Source organism: Achroia grisella, unplaced genomic scaffold (genome assembly GCF_030625045.1).
Source record: "Achroia grisella isolate CSIRO2021 unplaced genomic scaffold, CSIRO_AGI_Agris_v1 utg1179, whole genome shotgun sequence".
Classification (NCBI taxonomy): domain Eukaryota; kingdom Metazoa; phylum Arthropoda; class Insecta; order Lepidoptera; family Pyralidae; genus Achroia; species Achroia grisella.
The window spans coordinates 2,019,478-2,036,000 of NW_026712591.1; the positions used below are offsets into that span (position 1 = coordinate 2,019,478).

General features: G+C 32.8%; 1 protein-coding gene across 1 annotated transcript; it reads left to right on the top strand.

Annotated features, from left to right (window-relative positions):
• The first annotated feature begins 33 nt into the window (after positions 1-33).
• LOC131852328 (uncharacterized) lies at positions 34-14,405 on the top strand. The gene is made up of 18 exons (XM_059202997.1): positions 34-556; positions 1,735-1,857; positions 2,107-2,281; positions 2,785-2,939; positions 3,061-3,216; positions 6,119-6,339; positions 6,736-6,907; positions 7,429-7,598; positions 8,038-8,320; positions 8,981-9,064; positions 9,167-9,457; positions 9,920-10,116; positions 10,445-10,529; positions 10,930-11,121; positions 11,884-12,093; positions 12,334-12,418; positions 12,713-12,921; positions 13,399-14,405. Exons 1-18 carry the CDS (start codon positions 119-121, stop codon positions 14,323-14,325), a joined length of 4,173 nt encoding a protein of 1,390 aa, XP_059058980.1. The 5' UTR covers positions 34-118; the 3' UTR covers positions 14,326-14,405.
• The last annotated feature ends 2,118 nt before the right edge of the window (positions 14,406-16,523 follow it).

Genomic DNA, 16,523 nt, shown 5'->3' on the forward strand with positions numbered 1-16,523 from the left:
CATTAGCATAGCATAGTTTGAGAAAAAATATATACATAGTAATCAATTGTAATAGTATGGGATTGATTGTATCGGACATGTTATGAATAATTGATTCTTTATAACTCTTACTGCGAAGATGGGACAATTTGGTGAACACTTGGATTTTTCCGGCCTATTTAAATTGGACGTTTTATTACATCTTGATATTGATACGTATAGTTTCTACGAAGTGGGACTAAACAAACACTTCGCATTTTCTAGTGGCAAAGAGTTGGTATTTATGTACATTAATGCTCGAGGTGAACGGTTTCAGAATAATTATGATTGGGATTTTTTTGATAATCCTATTCATTCTATGTGTTTCGAACCCAGCGGTACATGGCTTTTATTATTAAGCGATCATAAAGTATTGCTCATTCCTTTCTTGCCGATATTTGTACCAGAAAATACATTTGATTGCAAATGGTCGTTATCTAGTGTAACTGTTTTGCCTTTCGAAAGTAATCCAAAACCTTCATCAGTTGTTTGGTGGTTGACAAAGGAGTCTCAGAATATAATAATTGTTGGTTCGAAGGTAAGATTATGACTTAAGTTTACTAGCTATAAAAAGTGTAAAGAAGAAAAAGTATGATTGTTTGTACAACACCATAAACTGACAACAGTAAGAACATTTAATGGCAATATAATGTGATAACCTCAGTTGTGTAATGTCATAGCACAGCATCTTACTTTTGATAGTTGCAGGTTCAATTCCTCACATTATTCAGTCATTTGTATTCATGTTGTCTGTTTTTTTATATGTGGCTTATTCTGTGTAAAATGGATAGGGCTGTGCGAATCATGTTTTCTTTTAAATAGTCTAGCTTTATTTACCCATACATATATCTTTGCTGGACTTTAAGGCTACCAGTAATAGATCTGGAGAGCCACAATGGATGTTTGATATTATAAAAAGATCCCACAAGCCTAGCGTGTACTGATGATAATTCAAGTAACTCTGTAGTCTTAGTGTATGTGCATTTTATATTCCTAAAAGTAATGTTTACAAATATTTTTTTTTTTAGTAACTGCCACAACAGATAGGTTGATTTCAGCTGAGTGGGTTGTTTGTAAAGTTCAAAAGACCATCTGGGTTGAGATTGGAAGCAAAATTTTTTAATATTCATTTTTGATTATTTGTAAGTTAATTTATGTGAAGGTACTTATGCAATAATTGCATAAGAACCCTCACATAAATTAACTTAATAATAATCAAATAACACTGTTCATATCTGGGTGTCAGGGCAGTTAATGTGGGAAAATGTTATTTATATTACATAATAATATGTTTAGATACAAACATGTGTAGGCATTAAGTCAATATACATATGTTTAAAATAAATGTAATGAACTGCTATGCAAAATGATTTTGTACAAAAATCATGTACTTATTCCTATTTTCCTGACTAGTCTCACATTTAATGGACATTATTTAAGAATAAAATACCATGATAGTCATTGTATTTTATTCTTTATACAAATATTAAAATATATGTAAATTTAATTAGTCACCCCCTCTTATGCATCAATCAATGGGTGGTACTTTCCGTAGGAATAGTATTAAATGTGACAGAGAATCTCCTATATATTTTTAATATTGCATAACAAAACAAAAAGATACAAATTTGGAGTTGATTATCTTAATGTGTGCCATAAAACCTTTGTTTTTGCTTTTTATATTTTTAATTTAATTGGATTGTATTTAACTTTTAGTCAGGTGCAATAAGATTTTATTCCTTGGAGTCCCAGGAAACCATTGCAGAATGCAAGGTGTCAAGTGAAATTATTGACTTGCAGATGTGTTTTGATGACTCATTAGATCTGTTAGCACTTTTGGTAAGCACTTTTATTTATATTGTAGGGGGATGCTGATTGGATTTCACTTAATCAAGATACCTATATAAGATCATACTACAATTTGAAGTTAGTAATACACGACAGAAATGAAAACTATTGTTATACTGTATATTGTATTGTCTAATTATATTTACAAAATTAATTTTAATATTGACATCAAAAACCCATACAGGGTAGTCATTAAATTTAAATTAGTACACATTGATTTAGGTTTATGTATCATTACAGATATCTAATGGTAAATCTCAACAATGGAAGCTAGTGCTAGAACACAGATCATTTGGGTACAATTGGTTGCAGCAAACACGAGCTCAAATAGACAAAGACAAGAAAGACAGTTTTATGTCTTTCATTAAACAGTTGTCTAAAGATAAAATAACATTTTTCATTCAAGGATCTAAAGGTATTTTTATAATTTATTAAATTTAAAATTATGATACATATTGCATACATTCCCATAATTTCAATTGATGGACAGTTTTAAAATTGTCATCCTCATGCTTTATTATAACTAACATCAATAATTTTGATTGATTGGTTTATTTAAATGCTTTATTTATTTACAATTTTTAATTATAATTGATTCACTGTATTTAGAGAAAATATATGTAGTGTAAAATTTTACTGAGCAGTAACTTTATTCATCTATACATAATTGAGTTACCCAAGACACCCCCATAATTATTAATTAATATTACTCTCAAAAAGTTCAGCTATATAGTGTTGATTTAATTAATTATTTACAGGGCATGTGTAAATGTTTAGAAAACATATTTTATTTATTCAAAATATTAAATTAATTTTGATTGTAACCAAAGTTTTGCTGAAGTCTCATTGAAGGGCTGATTAACATTTTTAATTATTAGTAATTGATTTGTTTAGTTAATAAAACATTTATATTTTCAGATGATAATAAGACACAAACAGTCGAACATGCTTTGAAACCTACTGAATATTTACCATTGTTTCGTAAAGACTCCAACAACTGGGCCCTCACAGCCCAATATGTAAATGGAAGACATTTCCTAACTGCATTTGAATTGAATGAAGGCACTTTAATAGTAAGTTTTGCGTGTTTGCTTTTTTTATGGAGACCTTATATTATACTTAACTTCTGTTTTCTGTAGGCATTGATATAAGACTTCATAACGAATGCTCAAACTGTTTAAACTTTTTTTGTAGCTTGAAAGCCCTGAAGAACATACACCATCTAGAACTTTTAGACCTCGCATAAAGAAAGATGGCTTATATATACAGGGCTTATGGTCTCAAAGACTCATTTATCTTCTGAAAAAAAATCAGTTGGAGATTCACAGTGCAAGCTATTCTGTAATTCAGGTACTAAGCTTACTAAATAAATACTTTCTCTTAAATAGAAATAGAAATAGAAATAATCTTTATTCAAATAAACTCATTACAAGCACTTTTGAATAGTCATATTTTGATTCTACCACTCATTCGGAATGCAGATTCATCACAAGAAGAATGAGCAAGAAACTTGTGTGTTGCTCTTTTTGATAGATGTTTTTTTATATAAATAATTACAGTGTAACAAGTAAGAGGCATGCGACAATCAACATAGAAATCGCTACGCACTCATTATTAGTGTAATCAGATAATATTGTCAGTGCTATGTATTTAAAATTTTTCTACAAAAACATTATTATCGTTAACGAATTCTTCAATTTTATAGTAAGCTTTTTTGCAAAGGAAGTGTTTTATTTGACATTTAAATCTTTTTTTCTGGCAGATTTATAACAGACTCTGGTATTTTATTGTAAATACTTACGCAATTGCCATAAAACGAATTACTAACTTTAGCCAAACGACATTTAGGTAAAATCAGTTTGTTATTGTTACGTAAGCTTTTATTAGTGCAATCACTAACTCTTTTGAAACTGTCTATATTCTTCCTGGCGTACATGATGTTTTCATAAATATATTGAGAAGCAACGGTGAGGATATTTGATTCCTTAAAGCACTCTCGCAAAGACTCCCTGGAACCCATGCTATAAATGGAGCGAATGGCCCTCTTTTGTAAAATAAATATTGTATTTATATCAGCTGCTTTGCCCCATAACAAAATACCATACGACATAATGCTATGGAAATAGCTAAAGTACACAAGTTTAGCCGTTGCCACGTCTGTTAATTGTCTAATTCTTCTTACCGCATAAGCGGCAGAACTAAGTCGACTCGCTAATTTAGTAATATGGGCACCCCATTGCAACTTGGAATCTAATGTGATACCTAGAAATACAGTATCATCCACAAAATTAATAGGTTTATTGTCCAACATGATTTTTGAATCTACCGGCCTTACATTGGGGAGAGTAAATTTGATACATTTAGTAACATATTATTAGCCGTAAACCATTTTAAAACATAAGAAAGAGCACCGTTTACTTCGTCCAAATCATCAATATGTCGATTGACTTTGAATACTAATGAAGTATCATCAGCAAACAGAACTATGGCAGCTATCTTTTCTACCATATAAGGAAGATCATTTATGTAAACTAAAAATAAGAAAGGACCTAAAATAGAGCCCTGAGGAACACCCATTTTAATACTAGTTCCTTCAGACTTTACACCATTTATTTCGACAACTTGCATTCTATTATTTAGATAGGATTTCATCATGCTTTGTGCTTCATATCTAATACCGTAATGTTCAAGTTTGAGCAAAAGTGTTTCATGTTCAACGCAATCAAATGCTTTTGAAAGATCGCAAAATACACCGACTGCATCCTGAGACCTCTCCCAAGAATCAAATATATATTTAATGAGAGCTACACCGGCATCAGTAGTTGATTTACCGGCCGTGAAACCAAATTGTCGACTGTGAAGCAGTTTATTTACTTTAAAGTGTTGTAGCATTTGATTGAGCATAATTTTTTCAAACACTTTACTCAATACTGGTAAGATAGATATAGGCCTATAATTACCTACCACAGTTTTTTCTCCTGACTTAAAGAGTGGAGTTATTTTGCTATGTTTCATTAAATTGGGAAAAACACCGTCAGAAATACATTTATTGAAAATAATTACTAAATATGGAGCAATAACATCTATAGCGGTGTTAATAACTTTAACAGACATGCCCCAATGGTCTTCAGTATTTTTTAAATTTAATTGTTGAAATGTTTTAGTAATTGTAGCAATGTCAATAAATGTAAATTTAAATGTAACCGGACAAGAAACAACATTATCAATAAGGAATGATTTAGCTGTACCAGGAGAAGAGTCCAAAGAGGAAGTAATATCAGTTGGAATATTAGCGAAAAAATTTTCAAAAATATTGACAATTTCTTTTGTGGACGTTACTAGTTTATCATTATAATTTAGCGTAAAATCGTTATATGGACTTTTAACTTTGCCAGTTTCTTTGTTAATAATATTCCACACTGTCCTTATCTTATCCTTGGACTCTTTAATTTTTTTATTTAGATAATTAGACTTTGCTACATTACATACCTTTTTAAAAGTTTTTGAGTATCTTTTTACATAATTTACGAATGTACTATCGAAACGGTATTTTTTTTGAGCATATAAATCAAATAATATATTTCTACTTTTAAGAATTCCCTTTGTAGCCCATTCTGAAAATTTTGTTTTGTTAATAATACTGATAGTTTTTTTGTTAAAAGCCTTATTATATTCGTTAGAAACAATATTGAAGAAATCTGTATAAAGTTTGTTAGGTTCATTAGATGGAAGATAAAAATCTAATTTACTACGAACTGATATTTTAAATTTATTTATCTTATAACTAGTCAAGTCTCTTTTTAATAAATTAATTTTCCCAATTTTGTTTAAGTGATTTGGAAAAATAACTATTTGACCACAGTGATCAGAAGGAAGGTTGTTTATTATTATTTTATCTAAATACTCACTGTTGCTAAATATGTTATCCAAGCAAGTAGCAGACGTGGCAGTGATACGAGTGGGTTCGTGGAAGACATTACTCAAGTCAAAGGATTGAAATAAACTCATTAATTTAGTTTTTGTGGTATTATGTGATAAAATGTCAACATTGAAATCACCACACACTATAATTTTTTTGTTAATATTAAATACTCTTTTTAAAATATCCTCCATTACCTCTTCAAATAAATTATAATCACTATTTGGAGGTCTATAAACACATATAACTATATAATTGTCTAGTTCCACACAGGAAAAAATAATATATTAAAAATAATATATTCATATATTATATTCATAATCTATTACACAGGTTGATCCATTATCAGGTCCAAAGCGAGAATCCTCCTATATGTGGACTGTGGAGTTAATAGGCGATGTTCGTCGAGCTCATTTGATGTCTGCAAAAGAGCTGGTCACAGCGACGCCAGGTTGGCGCGAGCCGACCTTTTTGCGTGATTTAGAACTACCCCGGTTTGCCATCGAACCTTGCCTAATTATAACGAGTTGCGGTGCCTATGTATTTCACACTGTGTAAGTGGTAAATATATTCAGTAACATGTGTGCTATCTGCTTGTTACCTTTTCATGGCTTAAATTACTAAACTCAACTTAATGAAATTTGGCATGAAGGTAGGCAATTTCTTATACTACGATGGTGTTAAACAAGTATACGACCCATCTGATGGTAAACGAGTACCTACCTCTTTTAAATCATTATTTAAAACTTTGTATCACGAGGACTGAAATAGACTGCCTTTTGTTTGAATAAAAAAGACAGACAATGAGAAATGGCTAGTAAAGGTATATTCTTCGAATCTTTACACTGAGTTCCTATATGCGATATTATTCCTGCCTATATGAAATGACCATCAGATGAGCCGTATGCTTGATTATCTACGTGGTATAAAAAAAAAATGCTAATCCCCAGGTCTGAGCCATGCGAGTGGTTAGTGGGGCTGATAATACGTGGCGGTGAAGGAGCTGAGTTTTCAGCGGGGGCATTAGCTGCGCCTCTGCCGGCTGTTTTACGGGGTTCTGCCGACATGCTAATGTCGCGAGGCAACATCGCTACCGCACAGTATCTCTACTCGCTGTCGCAGGTTGGTCGCGCACTCTACTCTCATTTGTACATACAATGCATTTTTGTTCTTTTAGAACATTATTTTATAGTTTATGTCTAAATATGCAATATGCGGCTTAAACCATAAATTATGTTCCGCAATATTGATTATTGTTTTACTCCTTCCCTGTCCTTCCCACAGTACAAACGATTTTGCTTGACTTCTTCCCAATTTTTGCCATAGTTTGCCGACCCGTTCCTATTGGCTGTAGCGTGATGACTGGGCTATAGATAACTGGGCTATTCAATGCGAAAAGTATTCTAAAAATTCAAAAGTATGTATTTTTAAAATTAGTAGAATTGGACATTATCTCGATTATCCACACTCATAATACCCCTTTTATAATATTATCGTATAGATTTTCGTAATAATTACGGTATGTATAGCATTGAACAACTGAAACATGCATTTACTGTAATGCTATCAACTATAAAAACTCGAATATTTATTGAGAATAATAAATAATATTACATTAATACAGTAAATGTCTTATATTTCAGAGCCAACCAGATGGATGGGTAGCTCGTTTGGGAGCTTTTGGAAGAATGAATGAATTGTCTACGTATAGACACGTTAATAACATGGGTAGTCTAGGAAATGCAGCTATTACTATAAAATTATTAGCAGTTCTCCTAAAAATGGGAACTAATCCCGAAAGGAAATTTGACACGTGAGTTTTAGTCCTACCTTTTAAAGTTATTCCTGATAAAAGTAATATTCCAAATAAAAATAATTTAACATTATGATCTCAAGGAGGATTGTATATAAAGAAATAAAATGGAGTGAATAGTATAATAGTAGGTATACAAATAATCTTTATTCAAATAAACTATATACAAGCACTTTTGAATAGTGATATCTTTTTTCTACCACTCATTCAGAACGCAGACTCATCACAAAAACTTTTAATTAAACCTATTGAATTATATTGTCCTTTTCTTTCAGGCTATTTTTTTTGTCTGTTCGTGTTTACTTTGTATGTATTTGTAGAAATAGATTTGTTTTGTAGAATGTTTTGTTTATATTTGTTTTAAAATTCCAAGTTAACTGTATAAAACATAGATAATGCGTAATAAATGTGAAACAGAAAAATGAATTATTATTTACAGGAATACAAAATATACCTCACTAAGTACTACAGAGTTGCTTGAATTATCTTCGGTAGCCGCAGGATTAGGCCTATGGGATATACTTCCAATGTTCAGCATCCATTGTGGCTCTCCACATCTATTACTGGCAGCCATAAAGTCCCGCAAAGATATATGTAGAGGCGCACTCGGCTGTTTGATACGAGAGCCGTGCCTTGTACCTCTACTGCTTGAAGAAAACGCTCAATGGCTCTTCGACTTTATTGTGGGAAAGTGTTATACGTTGGATACAACAATATTGAAGGTAACTAAGTATTAATAATTTTAGGTACTTTAAAACTTTAAAAATTAATAATGTTAATGCAAATTATAAAATGAATCTTAAAATCGTACTGAATTTCGTCGTGACCACGGTTAGTGCAACCTAGTGGAAATATCGAGTTTTTTATTAATATAACTGTTACCTAGGTCTACGTCCGCATGCAACGTTAATTTTATTAAAATAAATAACATTTCTAAAATAATAGTAGCCTAAGTTACCCCTTATATTCTTATCTATCTGCAAGTGAAAGTCCTAAAATCAGTCAAAATCAGAGATTAGCAAAAACTAATAGACTGACATGTTTTAAATCTATTTTATTTGTGTACCATTATTTTGTTTACTTTATTTTGTTTACTTTTATTTACCTTCTAATTATTTACTGTTAAGACTGAATTAATTATATTCCTACTCTATATAATACTCATTTAAATATAGTGTATACATTGTAAAGCCGTCTGCTTACCGTGTATATACATATACACGGTAAGACACACGGTGTGTTTCGGTTGAAGGATGATTAAGAAGTGAAATTGCAGGATAAGATAAATAACATCTATTTGTCTATCAGAATGGTAACACATTAGTGGTATATCATGGGTGTTACATTATATCGTATCGTATCGTTATATTCTATTATTTTAGGAGCTGTGCTTGTGGATGAATCCTTTACAAGATCAATTACGCCCTGTTATTCGTGATATGAAACAGGGTATAACATCAGTTTATGTAAGTACTAAGTTACTCATAATTAATGAACTTAATTGATTTACCATTATGTTGTTGACAGTTTAAGTAAGTTTTATTGTATATATTTCTTTTTTGTTTAAGACTACAAGAATGATAGATTTAATATCGACGTTTATGCACGTCGTGTGTACTATCGAATCTCGTCACCCATGTCCTGATATACATTTAGAAGTAACACAAGCTCCTGAGACTTGGAAGAATCATTTTGCTCCTAAGAGATCTTTGAGTTGTGGTCTGGCACATTGGGCAGTGGCCGACGAAGGGAATGCGAGGATATTTATGGCTAATACTCCAGTCAATACAGAAATTATTGGAAGAGTCGTGGAGGTGGCATGTGGTAGACATCACACACTCATGCTCACTGAAAATGGGGTAAGTAGTTGTTTTTTATATATGTGTATGTATATGTAAATGTGATTTCCTCTTACTTTCTGCATATATTATTTGTGATCTATTTCTAGACCACCAAAAAAAGTGTTATTTCTATCAATCGGTACCCTACTCTGCTTAGTTTGGAACTAGATAACGTTGTACGGTAGGGAAAATATTATAATAAACTAAAAATATTATAATAATATAAAAAACTTGACATTCATAAGTGGCTAAAAGGTCCTACATTCATAAATTATTGTTGAATTTGAATTTGTGTAAAGATATTATTGCTATTACAAGGGTATTTTTGGTTACGATTACTAATTTTAAAATGTGTTGTCGTTGTTATAAACGTGTGGGCGTATAAGTATGGAGTATATGTATGGAGTATATGCTATTACAGGGTTATATTTTGGTTATGAGCACTATTTATAGAATGTGTTATGAATGTGCGGGGTGTAGGTGTACGCGGCGGGCGACAACAGGTTCGGTCAGCTGGGCGTGGGCGCGGCGTGGGCGGGCGGCGCGGGGTGGGCGGCTCGCGCGGGCGGGCGGGCGCTGGCGGTGGTGCGGCGCTGGGCGGCGCCGCTGGTGGCGCTGGCCGCCGGCCACTACCACTCCGCCGCGCTCGACCGGGGCGGCCGCCTCTACACCTGGGGGTACGCATCTATGGTCTAGCGGTTTACTTCCGATGGTCGCGGGTTTAGTTCCTCACACCTTATACCTATACACACAATCGTTAACCTAATATGAATGTAGTAACTTAACAAATTTCTCTAAAAACTATTGACAGCACCTTATATTAAAAGACACTAACAACAACAAAATATTTTTATATATTAAATTTTTAGAGTGGAGCTAATATTATTCAAATAAAGTCGAGGTATAAATTGCTTTAAATAAAAAAAACCTACCAAGTTGGCAAAACAAATTTTAGAAGTGCATACAATCTCACTTGTTATAAGAGATATTTTGTATTTTTATTAGATGGGGTATTCACGGTCAACTGGGTCTTGGAACTATAGACTGCCAATCGGTGCCACAGTTAGTCACAAAACTTCAGGGTAGGAAGGTAATTTGTAATACGCAATTATACTATTAATTTTTAACTTAAGAAATTGTATTTAACGTAGTAAAAGTTAAAATGATTATTGCCATCATTTTCTTACCTTTTAGGCCTTAAACAGCAGCCAAACAAAATTATTGGTGAAATAGTCTGTATTGAAATAAACTTAAATTTATGCACTTTTGAATATTCACGCTTTTTTAAAATCTACTATTCATTGTGCTGCGCACAAGAGCGAGCAGAAAACTTTCCTGCTGCTGTTTAAAACAAATGTATCTTCATAGTTATGTATTTATAGTAAAATGTATCTTTTATTAATTTGTCTACATTTATATGCACATTCTTTCCTTCGTGACTATTGGCGCGTGTAACAGCATACGTATAAAGGCAGGTAATGTGTTTGTAGGTGTGCGCGGTGGGATGCGGCGCGTGCCACACTGTGGTGGTGACGGTGGGCGGCGAGGTGTGGGCGATGGGCGCGGGCGTGTTCGGTCAGCTGGGCGGCGGCGCGCGCCACAAGAGCTCGCTGCCCGTGCGCGTCGCGCTGCCGCCCGCCGCCGGGCCCGCGCGCTCGCTCGCCGTCGGATACTTCCACAACGTACGCTACCGACACACGACTTTATTTTTTTTAATGGATGTTGACAGGGAATTTATAGGTTAGAAACGAAGTGGTTTCGGACAGTGCGGTTTCAGAGGAGCTTCCTCCTGCGTACACTTAGATTTGGGAATGAATTCTTTGCTGAGGTTTACTCATGAGACTGCAGCAGAGTTTGTTTTAAGAAGGGTATTAAGGTTTCTTAAGGGTGGGTAATGCGCACGTGATACCCCTGGTCTCTCAGGCATCCATAGGCTACGGTAACTATTTACCATCACACCATATGTTGACACCATCGTAGAATAAGTTACTACTGACGGGTGAAAATTTATAATAAAAAAAATAGAAAATAGTGTAGTTATAAAATATAACTTCACTATTTGCGTTTATAACGCACGCGTGTTTGAGCTGCTTTGTATATAGAAAACCGATGAAATTAAATCCACTTTACGAGCAAGTGTGTTGAAAATTTACTTATTTGATCCGAGCTACGTATTGCCCATATTAGAAATACCCTATAATACATATGAAATAATAAAATATAAATTATATCTGTATTCAGGCACTGACGAAGATAATCTGCCACGGTAGATCCGATACACCACTCCTTTCGGCAAGTAGTCCTGAAGGTGATAGGACGTTGGTTGGAGACTCTACTGCTGAAAATTCTATTAAAATCTGTTGCGTAATTTAAAAGATAAAAGCGAATAGACTGCGGCATCGACTTTGTTTTATATTATGTAAAGATTTTTGCTGTTATCGTAGCTGGTGTTAACAACGAAAGGAGAGGTGTGGTGTTGGGGCGCGAGTCCGCAGCAAGTCCGCGCGACGCATGCGCGTCAGTCTGCGGGCTTGGCGGCCGGACACTCCCCGCCCGCCGAGCCCGCGCCGCCCGTCATCCCCGTCCCCCCGTACGAGCCGCACTTGTTACCGCAACTCGTCGACACGCACAACGTACGCGGACAGGTCGTAAGGGTGAGTTTGCATGTCCTCACACTCCCTCCGAGAGGCACAATATAATAATAAGTTTATTGTGCAAAAATAGTTACAAAAAGTACTTAACTAAGGTTGTATACCCTAATATAATTGTATGTTCCTTACCACAATTATTGAAAAAAAATCCTTTGATGATCATTCTTAAAGTTGCCGTTATTTTTATTTGATTGTGTAAATGTACTATGTTACTTGTAAAATTATACGAAAATCATTTTGTAGTTGGCAGCAGGCTGGCATCATTCATGCATAGTCGATAACTACGGCACTATATATTCTTGGGGCTTAAACTTCGATGGACAATTAGGTAAGCATAATTTATTAAGAATTAATCGTTGAAAGATGCAAATTTGGTTTTTAGTTAGCATTCACAAGTCAAGTGTTTACATTATTGATAAATAGTATACTGTTAACGTAATTTTTATATTTTTTTATATTTTGTGTGTTATTATTCATATATCTGTGTGTGTTTTTCTTCATTAATAACCTTCAACTGGCCTTTTATAAGTACTAAAGAAATATGAATGTACAAAATTATCAGGACGAAAGGATTATCAGAGATCTCTTTATTTTTTAATCTGTGTATTATATTATTTTTAAGGGAGTGGTGATAGAAAACAAGTGGTGATCCCTACAGAAATAAAAATCCGCTCAGAAACTGAGGCAACTGAAAAAACTGATATTGCCAAAACACCAGAAATTGAAAATCCGAATGTAACCACTCAAGTGTTAGTCGCTTGCGGTGGAGACTTCACGATATTTGTGGATGATGACGGAAAAATTTATGCATGTGGCAATGCTCACTTACAGGTTGGTACTCATCATTATTATTATGCTATACAATTTCTTCTCTTACCCAATATTAATTTCCTTTGCTATTGTTACACATTTGTGCAGTGAACTGCTAATTAATATAATTTCTTATCGCAGTTACGGAAATTTAATTTTGTTTTATTAGTGGGCAAATAATGTTTTTAAAGTGGCTTTTACTGTTTCAACATTGTACCAATTTAATTCGCTGTATTATATGCCTAGAATGTATATGCTTGGCTTCGCTTTAAATTACGCAATTGTATTTATTTAAACTTTATTGTATAAAGTAAAAGACTTATCTTGCTTTTGTTTCCGTCGCTATAGAAACATAATATTTTTTATTTACGGCAAATCTTACCGTATGCCAACAAAGTTATTTGTAAATTTTAATTTAAGCCATACATAAAGTTTGGAATTCATTTCTTGTGCAGACGATATTAGATATATCTGACTTCTGTTTGTTATTTGTAACAGAGCAACGGCGAGAAAGATAAAGAGACCAATCGCGTTTTTATGATGAAGACTACTAAACGTGTAATTAAAATACCAACGAACCGATTGAGCAATAAGTTCCTGTTTCAACCCATAGATAGATTAGATATCATGTTCCCCTTTGAACTGGAAGATAAAAAACGTGATAATATTGGTCCTCGAATGAATCCATTGAATTCCTTGGAGGACTTCGATAAAACATCATGGGCTGACGATCTTATTCTGTTACTAAAACCATGGATCAATCAAGACAGTTTATGCTCAAATTTAAATGTCTCAGCTAAATTGGCCTACTATAACCAACTGTATTCGGATTGCCTTAAATTATTTTTGGATAATTTAAAATGTGCACCACAAGAAAATCGAATTTATGTCACTCACACAGAACTAAAAGGTGACATTTTAGATAAAGAGAGAAAATATCCACTGAAGGATGAACTTAAAATGGCCATTCTAAGTACAATGCTAAAACGTATTAAAGAAATTTCATTGACAATTCTCAATGAAAAAGAATGTCCAGAAATTGACCCCTCAACTTACATACATTTGCATTGCTGCTGTGATGAACTTCTGTACTTTCCAAATGATGGAATATCGAAATGTAACCCAAATATACCTCAAGATGATATATCTCCTAAAGCGGCCGAGATTATTGACAAGTGTATCAGTTTATTTCCTGTTGATACAAATCTTTGGGAGGTTTGCTTTCGCCTTTCAAAAGATTTTTATATTCAAAATAATCTGTGTGTTGCGGAACTCGAAACAGTGTTGCGTAAGTATATGGAAACGAACCCAACAACTATGGCGGCAGCTGTAATGTTTTCAAAAGATAGCGTACAGTACAGCCAGATATTGACGCCTAAGTTCTATTTGAACATGTGCAACAAAGTATTGGATACATGGGGGTGAATATTATGTTAAGACATACTAAGGGTCGTTGCAAAGATGTATGGTTGGTTGTGTTGAAACACAGTAGGTATTGGTTACATTACGAATATTATGTATCAATTGATACAATATAAGAATTGATCAGACCTGAATAGATTGCCAGATATACTATCCGTTTAGTGGTGGAATAGGCAGAGAGAATGTATCAGTTAAGGGCAAAATGAAAATCATAACAATTATTCATATAATTAGGTTAGTTTTTCATGATCATTTATTCACTTAGGGTTCTAGACTAATAAACAATCTTGATCGCTGTTAAGAAATATTTTGTTATTTTACTATAATTGTTATACTCTTACTATAACTGTCCTGAATCTGTCTATTTGGCTATTATTAGAGCAAGACTGTATAACGTCGTTTGTATATTTCTTTTTGCAATTAGCAGGTTGTTTAACAAACTGTATAGGTAGATTTTCCTCATAAATGAGTAAGTGTTAAAATTACAGGGTACCTAGACATATATTTATAGTGAATAGCTAAGTCGGTGATTTCGTACCCGAAATATTCAGATAAACAATATAATTTGTAGCTTTTATGTTTGTAAACTGATTGAAATAAAATAAACTAAATTTGAAGTGAAACTTATTACCTTACCATAAAACATTAGTGAAACCAGCACCTAAATCAGTTAAATCGTTTCTGAAATTTACGCGCATAAACGGTATCAAACAATAACGTTAAAATCTTACAATTTACTTTTTGGGATTTATAACATAAATGGGTTCTTTATTTAGTTTCCTTTCTTATATTTATTTCTCATGTACAGACAGCGATCAATTACATATTTAATATAACTATAGAATATTGTACCAGGTACTCACCTGTCGATTAGTATTATTGGATTGTGCTATACCAAGTGTTTTTTTTTAGTCTAGTGCCATAATATGTCTGTAACAGTTTGAAGTATCTATCTGTTAGATAGATTAGGCTTAATTAATCAAATTTAACAAAACATTCAGCAAGAATGTTAAGCTATTAGATCTGTATAAATCTTCTTTATATATTATAATAACATATATGTATATCTTGTACTGAGATAATGTTTTGTACTCGGATTCCGATTCATTACGAAAAAAGTACTTACTTTTTGGTTATTAATAAACGTAAAAAAATACACCTTTATTTGTGTGATTATAAAGTTCGGATAACAAGCTGTATAGAGTTGAATCTATTCTTTCTGAATTGTTAACCTTAAAAAATATTATAATTGTTATACTAAGTTTATTTAAGCAAAGATCATTTCTGTTGTGTTATATTCAGAAGGTTAGTTATTTTTTTAATTTTATATCACTGTTACAGGACTATGTTGTGTTTAGTTATTTTTATATCGATTTTTAGAATAAGTATTTATGGTCACAGCATATTTTAGTTTATATTATTCGAATTTGCATGTTTATATATTGATAGCTTGATTTTTAAAACGTATTTTAAGTAACGATGGATAAATAAGCAAACTTAGTGGGATTTAAACCTTAAACCACCATATCTTATGGGAACTACTGTCTTAACTATTTTGTTATTGTAAATTTACTCTGTAATTTCCGTAGAAGATCAAACCAATTTCAAGAGAAGAATTATAAAAAAATGACACTATTTTAGTAATGTGAAGATTGGTGCAGCTTTTTTGGAACAATATTAGTAATATTTAGTCGTAGTGATTACGAGACTTATATAGAAATTAACGTTTATTTATTCATAGATTCAGAATCCCCTGGCGTCTGCGGACCATAGGTTAAGAAACAACGGTCTATACAATAGTTTAGGCCAGATTAACTTATGACCATGTTTGTCTGGCCATGCCGTAAAAATTGTTTTTTTTTTTTTTGTTAATATATGTAGCCTCATTAGCATTATCAGAAGATTACTATGAACAACTGCTGCATATTACGCGTATTATAACAGTAAGTTTCAAATAAATGTAACACTAAGTACGTTTTCTATATTATTTCGAGAAAAGTAACATCTGCAAAAATAATTTTTCCAACGTTATTTGAAATAAAGATTAGTTTTATACATATGCAAGTATGTAATGTGATAGTAAAAGTTTTTCTCAAGTTGTATTTCTTTATCTAGTCGCTATTGTGAAGCTTTTTTGAATTTAATACTATACTAATTCAATAAGTGTTTTTCATTTATACTAACAACTGTATTAATATGAC

Excerpts from the sequence above, each read along its gene's own strand:
- LOC131852328 (XM_059202997.1), top strand. The coding sequence starts at position 119 with ATGGGACAATTTGGTGAACACTTGGATTTTTCCGGCCTATTTAAATTG. Across the intron at positions 6,908-7,428 it reads ATCTCTACTCGCTGTCGCAG|AGCCAACCAGATGGATGGGT; the intron begins GTTGGTCGCGCA and ends CTTATATTTCAG. Across the intron at positions 7,599-8,037 it reads CCCGAAAGGAAATTTGACAC|GAATACAAAATATACCTCAC; the intron begins GTGAGTTTTAGT and ends TATTATTTACAG.